The sequence below is a fragment of the Trachymyrmex cornetzi genome, unplaced genomic scaffold (assembly GCF_001594075.2).
Source record: "Trachymyrmex cornetzi isolate Tcor2-1 unplaced genomic scaffold, Tcor1.1 scaffold183, whole genome shotgun sequence".
Lineage (NCBI taxonomy): Eukaryota > Metazoa > Arthropoda > Insecta > Hymenoptera > Formicidae > Trachymyrmex > Trachymyrmex cornetzi.
Genome location: NW_017296452.1, coordinates 71,449 through 81,128, shown reverse-complemented (window position 1 = coordinate 81,128; position 9,680 = coordinate 71,449). Strand labels below are relative to the sequence as shown.

The window sequence follows — 9,680 nt, the reverse complement described above, 5'->3', positions numbered from 1 at the left end:
ACAAAACTTTATCTTATACAGTTTCTTAATTGAAACTGAACATTTATGATAAAAAATATGTTAAATTACGTATTTCTAAGCGGGATTCCCACGAGATGAGAGCTTCGTGCTATGCATCTAGTCGATGCATTATCGCGTAATTTTTATCTAACGGTAAAGATCATCGTGGCCCGGCGCGGCGGAGACGCAGTGGAGGCGGAAGGGAAATCTACTTTGCCCGGTTTCTTGCAGCCATGATTGGTAGTGGCCGTCACTGCCATCAGTACTTGCTTAACCGTTGGGCCGTTAGCAAGTGCGGATACTCTCCAACTAGTCCAGCTCTGCGGTTCACTGATTTGGCGTTTCCTACCGCGTTTACCTCCCGCGCGTACTACGGAGAGACGCATAACACTGACAACCGTCTACGGCGATCTTCCGACTAACGATCGTTTGATTCGGCGATTTTTCTTGGTGCAGTGCGGAGGAAATTTATCCGCTTCCGTTTCTGGCCAGGTGAGTCACCAAGACAAATTATTTTGTGCGATGACGCGACCTCCTTTGCCTGTCCTCGCGGTAGAAATCTTCCCTTTTTTCTTCGGAGTGATCTTGGTGATAACATAGAATCACAGTCGTACATTCGCTCAATTGGTCCCGGGATAGGGCCATCTATCGTTCTCTTTTCTTTTTTCTTTCCTTAGTGATTGTCCTGAATCTCTTGAGTCGGTGAAAGTTCCAAAGTCGTAGCGACGAGTCGCTTGCTATACTTTCGTTGCGGCCAGTAATTTACGGACCTAACTATAAGCTGGCGATAGTTGAATTTAATCGACAGAATCAACAGATCGTTGAATTGAAATTCCCGGTTTCCCAATTTACGGAGTAAACCAATGGAAAGTAGAATAGCCATATGAATATACTTTCGTACTAAGAATTTCGCTTTATTATCATATATGGAATGTTCCACTTCCCGCGCATTGTTTTAACGACAGATTCTTTGATTAATTTGAGAGAGAGAGAGAGAGAGAGAGAGAGAGAGAGAGAGAGGGAAAGAGATCGGTTTTTTCTTAACGAAACTCTCGAAGGAAATTAAAATTTAGAGCAAGCTAAATTTCCAATTTAGCTTTATACCCTCAAAACTAAATGTTAAATAAAAATTAGCGTTCCTTGAATCTAGTTGAAGAATATGATTTTTGTTATTTGTCTTCAACATTAATAAAAACTCTTTAATAAGCTTTTTACTATTTTTTTTTACTTAGTCTTTTTTATAATATATACTATTTTTATTTTACTTACAATTAATATTATAAAATATTACAAAAAATAAAACATTAAAAATAAAAAAATTGTTAATACTAATAATGTTTATTTCTAAATTAATTTAACAACAAAATGAGCAAAGCAAATCATATTCAATCAAAGCAGAATTTAATGCTAATAATATTTTTATGTCATTTTTACATTTTTCAGTGCAAACAAACTGCGCGCCGATTATAAAAAATAATTTATTTTAATGATGTACATGCATAATATATTACACATTTTCGTCGCGATAAATATGTTTAAGAATATTTCGCAGAATTACAATTAAAAATACCTATGACCATATACGTATATCTTGTTTCTTCGTAAAAGCGCAACGGTGCAAAGGTGTCATGTGCAATTAAATCCTACTAATATTACGAGACTATAAGTATTACTGAATGCAGTTAATATTTGTCGGTCGCAGTATCTAATAATATATATAGCTGCTTTTTTGCTAAATAAAAATGAAGAGTAAGTAAAAATGAAGAATAATTTAGCTATATTTCTTTGGGTTTTCAATTATAATTTATATTTAATCGACATAAACTTCACATCGTCTCGAAGGTCGAAGTAATATTGATTAGACGATAATAAAAATATGATATGCAAAGTTTGAACAGAAACATAATTGAAGATATAAAATTAAAACTATACTGATCCATTGAATTCTTTTTCTTTACTTTTTTTTGCGTAAATTAAAATTATTAACCCGCATTATCTAAATGTAAACTTATTAAATTACTTAAATGACTATTATTTTTACTTATTAGAGGGTAGAAATTTTTGAAGATTTCGCTACTGCTCGGGAGATCGTTTTATTTCTATGTTTTCTTATGTATTTATCTTCGTAGAAATATGATCATTATAATAACGTCAGACTTAAGGAAAAATTGATACATCAAAATAAAATGAAAAAAATCCTTACTCGCATCGTTATAAAATCACTACCAGTTATATTTTAATAATTTATCCATGAAATTAATACCAAATTGATTCAAATACGAATAATATTGCACCATAAAACGTTAATTAGATTATATTTTTCATTATAACATTTGTCACCTCGGTACCGTACGATGCGCAACGCTTGGAGTGGGAGAAAAATATATAAGAAAACATAAAACTAAAACGATCCCCGAGCGGTAACAAAACCCTCGAGAATTTCTACCCTCCTTTATTGATATTATTGAGAGATAATATTATAAAATAATAATAACACAGATAATTATCTTTTAATACCGTTAATAATTTAATAAGTAAATATAATAACAGTTATTTAATGACTTTATGCTTAGGTAATACGAAAAGCTACGAAAGTATCGTATTGTCAACAGATATTCCTGAATCATAAAAAATAATATTGAATTATAAGCATCTTATGTATATTGAATATCCTGATAGTTATTGAACTAAAAATAGATAGATAAGAAGTTGTTTTGCGTTTCATGGCTGCAATTATAAAAGAAAGCGCTGCATTTTTACGTCATCGAAATATACACAACAGAGAGAGAAAATTTATATTTTTACAATATTTGTTTAAAGTTTAAACAGAGCACATTGCATTATTGCATATTACATTATTACTGCTTGGTGCATGTTTCTATATTTGGTACAATAGAACTTCTAAAATATGGAATAAGAAATTTTTACATTCACATTAAAAAAAATATACAATAATTAAAATATGTCCTTTTTAGATTACTTTTTCTGCCCCTTAATTATTGTATATTTTTTTTAGCGAAATATATATATATATATGTATATAAATAATGTGAATTTGTAAATTTTATGAATATAACACTTTGAAAATTTTGAATAGAAACCATTTCGTTGAGACGAGTTATTACGTAACACACGGAATTTAATGATGACGTACAACAAATATTTTCGCACCGGAATTCCCCAACTTTTACTTTTCTCTTTTCCTCTGTCCCTTTGACGTCACAATCTGACACGGATATGTCGTCGAGACTCTAGTAATTCAAGGAATAATCGGTCATAATATTTATCCGTCGTCTTTTTCTTTTCTCTCAGCCAATAATTACTCACTATTCGGATTGTAATTTCAAAATTAATGATGACGGATATACATAATGGACTCCCGGAAAAACCGGTATTGTGACGAACTAAGCTTTCGCAAAAGAGGGAAACTACTCGACGACATAATTACAGGCAGCTTTGTGCGCACGGTGTACATTGTCACTTACGTACATAATAACAGCTAATTATTCATAATGTTTAACATTCTTAATTTTTGTGTTCGTTTGCGTCTATTTTACTGCCTTCCGAGACTTCACCCGTAATATCTTCATAGAAAAAAAATATGATTGATTATCGTTGTTATTGCAAAATCTTGAAAGATAATTCTGTGAAACACGCACAAATTGTTTATTATTTATATTCTTATAAATGATATAAAAATATCTTTAAAAGATATTTTAAAAAGTTTAATCATCAAAAATGAAATAGGAATAAATTATACGTTTAAATTGTAGTTTTGAATTGATATTATTCTGTATAAATATAAAAAGATATATATGATTTTTGAAAATATCAACACCTTTTAGATTTTTTTTAATTGGATAATTGTGCATTCTCTCATAATCATACTTAATAAATCATAAATACAACCTGCTTTTCTTCATCGCAGGTCTTTCTTAGAACATGGAATGGCTAGGTATTCTATTGCTATCGGGAATAATCTCAAATATAGCCGCAGAACCGTAAGTACAAATATTAATCAGATATTACGATATCAAGTATATTCACGTGACTTTTATTCAAAATGATTTATCAAAATCATGATGCTTCATAATAACAAACGGTGTTTGCATTATCAACTATGTGAAAGCCTAGCATATTTGATTTTATTGTAACGTGGGATAATGTTAACAATACTAACAGTATATAGATACAGTTTTTTTAATAAGTTTGAAGAGAGAATAGAATGGAAAAGTTGAAACGAGGAAGATTCTCATTCTCCTTTAAGATATTACACTATTATTGCGCCGAAAGTGGTACGTCCTGATTCGGAATATCATGTAGCAGCAAGTGTTACCGGCGTATCAACGCCATCAACGATATACGTTGAATTGACTGGCGAACTTGATACAGGAAAAATATTTAACATTTCTCGGACCGTAGTCGTTGAACCTTATTCTACTCACATTTTACGACTAAACGTACGTATGAATTTGTAATAGTCTGTATAAGTTCATATTTGTAATAATTTGTATAAGCTTTCTTATTTAAAATTGATAAAAATGGCAACTTAACTCATAATTTAACAGTTTGTATTAAATGATTTTACTTACAATGTTAGATTGGAGAAACTACACCAGGAAAATATAAACTTACAGCACGCGGTCTGTCCGGTATTGATTTTTATAAATCGAAGGATATCGAGTATGTACATAAAAGTTACTCCGTCTTCATCCAGACCGACCGGGCGATTTATAAACCCGGTCACAAAGTTATGTTTCGTTGTATAATACTGGATTCGAGGCTGAGACCGAGTATTATGAGACCATCGGACGTATTTATATATTATATACATGCACATCTATCTTTCACTGTAATATCATAGAACTCCTTGTACAAGTAAGTTTTGATGCTTGTGAAAATAACTTTTTTTTAAATTTTATTGATAATAAGTTTTTTTTTTAATTTGCTACAGGATGGCGATGGTAATCGTGTCAAACAATGGAATCGGCCACCAGTGACTCATGGTATTTTCGGCAGCGAATTAGAATTATCGCAGTCACCAGTACTAGGAAAATGGAAGCTTGTCGCTAATGTCGGCGATCAAACATTTGAAAAGGAATTTGAAGTTGCTGAATACGTTTTGCCGAATTTCGAAGTGACGATCGATTCGCCGAAACATGTACAATTCAAAGAATCAAAAATTACAGCAACTGTTCACGCAAAGTAAGCGACTATTTCAGCAATTCGTAAGAGCGATAAATTTTCTAAATTTGAAAAGGTTTACAGAAAACTCCCTTTGTTAATAAATCTGCATAAACTGATCCATGTTCCGAATGAAGATAAAGATTTTGGAAATGATTTTTCAGCTTTCTCATAAAATATTAATTAATTTATTGATTATTTAAAGATTCAACAATAAATAATTTGATATATTTGACTTTACTTAAGCCACATTTGACCGAAAATATTCATTTGTAAGTGAACATAATTTAGGTATACATATGGAAAACCAGTGAAAGGTGAAGCTACAATAACGGCTTACCCAGACATTTTTTCTGGTGTAATTCAACCGATATTCCAACAACCAGTGCGAAAAGTGGTACCGATCAACGGGAAAGTTACAGTCGATTTCGATATATTATCCGAATTAAGGTAAATCCAATAATATTGCATTGATTATAAACCTACATAATGTATTTTGGGATTTTTTTTCTTGGTAACATTAAAAAAATTTTTTTTTAAATACAAAGACAAAATAAATACGAAAAAGATTACCAAGACTTATTTTACTTACTTTTTTAGTATTATAAGTCTTAAGTTATGAAAAATTGTACATTACATAAATTAATGTATATGATATCGCATGCATACATTATTTTAGATTGACTGATGAATATGAAAGACCCATCATGGTTGACGTGGTGGTAGAAGAAGAATTAACTACCAGAAGGCAAAATGCTTCGACACAGATAACACTACATAAACACAAGTATACGATGGAATTAATAAGAACATCGGACTATTTCAAACCCGGGCTAAAGTATACCGCTTTCGTAAGTCGAACCTATCTTATTATACACTCAAAGGCAAACTTGAATATACTCAATATACTATACAACGCATTATGTGTACACTATATTACATACATTTGCAGCTAAAATTAACGTATCACGACGGATCGCCAGTACAAGACACCAAAAACGATGTCTTGATAGCATATGGATACACATATAATCAATCGGCATATTCGAATCTTACAAAAAAATTAGACGAGCACGGCATGGTACAACTAGATTTTTATCCGCCTAAGTCAAAGGATAATATCTCTTTTCCTCTAAATATAGAGGTAAAATTATTAATCAAATCTCCTTGCAGTCAACAAATATACAATATTTAATTGTTTGTATATGTATGCAGGCACAATATTTAAATCTCCATGAATGGTTCCCCTCAACTAGTCAAGCTATGTCCGTAAGCAACGAACATGTTCAAGCAATTCTAAAAACGGAAAAACCAATGGTATATTTTTATTACGTTTGGCAACTATTATTATTTTGTTTAAATTCTTCGGTTATAATATTCTCACAATTTAATCTGCAAGGTGAACAGTTATGTTGAAATCGAGGTGAATTCTACCGCTCCATTAAAATACATAAGTTATGAGATACTTGGTCGCGGTGACATTTTAGATGCAGGATCAATCTATGTGCAGGACAAATACACGACATCATTCAAGTAAGTATGATGTGTGTGCGTGCGTGCGTGCGTGCGTGCGTGCGTGCGTGCGTGCGTGCGTGCGTGTGTGTGTGTGTGTGTGTGTGTGAAAGTGACTCTACATGATAAATAATACCGTCAGTATTAATAAATACTGACAATATTTAACACTACTACTGATCGTGGTTAATGTTGATGGATTGACGTAGAATATTGACGATGATTTGGATTTTGATTCTCAAGCATTAGTATCGCTTTATTAGGATGCCACAGTATGTCACAGCGCAATAGATAATATATGTAAAACTAAAGTAAAACATATTGTCAATAATACTGATCTTAGGGTCATAAAAATACTAAAATATTAATACATACTCTGTCAATATTACTGATTAATATTATTGACGGTGTATGGTCATCTTTAAGAAAGTTTTTAGAAGAGTTATTCGGAATTTTCCGATAATCGAATCTTACACAGTAAAAAAGAAAATGTTAATTTTAACATTTTTTACATGTCCCAGGAGATCCACTCTAAATTTTAAGTTAAAATAACTCATTCGTCTTGTGTTATTTATTAACGAACTAGTAATGTTAAATAATTGACACAATACTTTACATTTATATTTGTTATTTTGACTTTAGGGATGATTTAAAACTAACATATAAAGTAGAGTACATAGAAGAGTAGTTGCAGTAACTCATAAGAAAATGTTAATAAAACATTTTTGTTCGTATAATGTGAATGAAAAAATTCTTAGGTATTAAATTGACTTTGAGATATATAGATTAATTGAAACAATTGTGTTAAAAATACTCAAAATAATATTCCATTTTTAATTGACATACGCAATTGTTAAGTTAGAAAGGTGACATAAATCTAACACATCAAAATATTACAAAATAATAACAGTTGTATGTTGATCAAAATATTACAAAATAATATCAGTTGTATGTTGATTTTACATTGAAGTAATAATCAAAATGTGGTAACACAAGAAAAATTCTACATATGAACGCACGATTTTTTACTGTGAAAGTTGGTCTCCGATCTTTCGAGTCACAGAAACGATTTACAATTTTGAGATTCAATAGCCTGATCGTACAAGTTGTTGAAATCCTAGACTGAGTTTCAGTTTAAAATTAATATTTTATACAATTAAAACACGTTCCAGATTTTTAGCAACATATGTCATGGCACCTATTGCGCATGTAATTGTATACTATGTACGAACAGATGGAGAAGTACTAGCGGATTCGTTAGACGTTGAACTTACGGGAGTACTTCAAAATCATGTGAGTTATTATTTAAAATGTCTAAGTTGTACTATGTATATATTAGAGAATAAAGAGTGGATAGATAATATCGTAATTTGTGTGTATACATATATATATAGGTTGATATTAAAATAACACCTGGTGAAGTTATGCCCGGAGAAAACGTTAATCTTATGATATCTGCGAAACCAAACTCTTTTATTGGATTACTAGGCGTTGATCAGAGATCCCTCTTGCTAAAATCTGGAAATGATATTTCTTATGTACGTAATACGTTATACATGTACATATAAATTTGTAAATTTCTGTATACGTGATTTCACGTATACTTTATTTTGATAGCATTCATTAATTACATGTCATAGGATCAAGTATACAAGGAGCTACAGATGTACGATAAAGCAGAAGCATCGCCACACGCAGATGGATTCTTCGGCCGCCCTCTTTGGAGGCCTGGCTCAGGAACAGCAGACGATGTGTTTCAAGTAAAATATTCCACGATATACTTATATTATCTTCTTTTGTTATCTGATAATCAGATTAAAATACCAAATGTTTGTAACAGAAAACTGGTGTGATAATCCTCACAAATGGGTATGTCCACGAGAACTTCCCTATACGTAAGTATCGAAATACAAAATTTAAGATAGTATAGTGTGTGTATTTAGTGAAAGACTAACGCGCGCATTTAAAAACATAATGCGCACTTAAAACATATATAACATTTATTAAATATAAATATTTCTAAATTAAAAAATATTTTGTAGAATATGCGTGACACAACCATATTCCAACTCACTCATAATATATAGCATGAGAATAACATCCTAGTTCTTGATTGATTCTGTTAATCAGGATCGACCGTTGAGCTGATCTCGGTGAGATTAGATTATATATTTTTTAACCAAGCTTATATGTGTGTAGTATACTACAGAAATAGTATCGAAGACGTGATGTTTGCATCCGCTGGGGGATTCTCAGGCCCGGCTGCTGCATTACCGCCCGAGAAGGTCAAAGTTCGCAAGAATTTCCCTGAAACTTGGCTTTGGCAAACGCTTGAAGCTGGGTAATGCCAATGACGTAATAAATTATCATGCATACACTATCATTTTACACATATTTATACTGTAAATTTTGTAAACAGTTAATTATTCACTTGAGTATACACATTTATAGCGAATTCAGTTACTTGCACTACGCTAGATTATACTAAAAGCTGCTATAAAAAATATGTTGCCTGAAATTAGCAAAGTTAAATGTAAAAGTATATAAATATATATATTTTAAACGAGATTAACTATTTACTAATAACATTGTTACATTATTTAACAAAATATATATGTATCATTTCATTGTCAAAGTTGATTACATTGTATCACTGCATTGAGATATTTTGCATAAAGTAGCTTTTAATATGCACTGATCCAGCATAGTGCGAGTGATCGAATTCATTAGTTGCATAACAAAAATCATTTCTTGCTGTTTCGTAGCATCTCTTTGATGCGTGTTTAGGCTATTATTTTATCATTTTTCCTTTAGACCAATAATTGTAGTGTAAAAATCGATATATCGATCTACACTCGCATATTACATTAAAATATTAACACATATAGTAGAATTCGTACAACAAAAAATAATACAAATTAGGACGCTTCGCATTAAAGTTACGCATCGAAGTTGTTGCGGTGGTAAATGGCTAGATAACTTGG

The 9,680-nt window shown here is 31.4% G+C and overlaps 1 protein-coding gene across 1 annotated transcript in view; it reads left to right on the top strand.

Annotated features, from left to right (window-relative positions):
• The first annotated feature begins 281 nt into the window (after positions 1-281).
• The window catches only part of LOC108759409 (CD109 antigen), a 15,894-nt gene continuing 6,495 nt past the window's right edge, over positions 282-9,680 (top strand). Inside the window, 14 exon segments of the mRNA XM_018504849.1 lie at positions 282-492; positions 3,929-4,001; positions 4,268-4,460; positions 4,601-4,823; positions 4,953-5,205; positions 5,476-5,634; positions 5,864-6,035; positions 6,137-6,328; positions 6,400-6,501; positions 6,584-6,717; positions 7,869-7,989; positions 8,091-8,234; positions 8,337-8,456; positions 8,537-8,591. Coding sequence (XP_018360351.1) covers positions 3,943-4,001; positions 4,268-4,460; positions 4,601-4,823; positions 4,953-5,205; positions 5,476-5,634; positions 5,864-6,035; positions 6,137-6,328; positions 6,400-6,501; positions 6,584-6,717; positions 7,869-7,989; positions 8,091-8,234; positions 8,337-8,456; positions 8,537-8,591 — 1,927 coding nt within the window. The 5' untranslated portion in view covers positions 282-492; positions 3,929-3,942.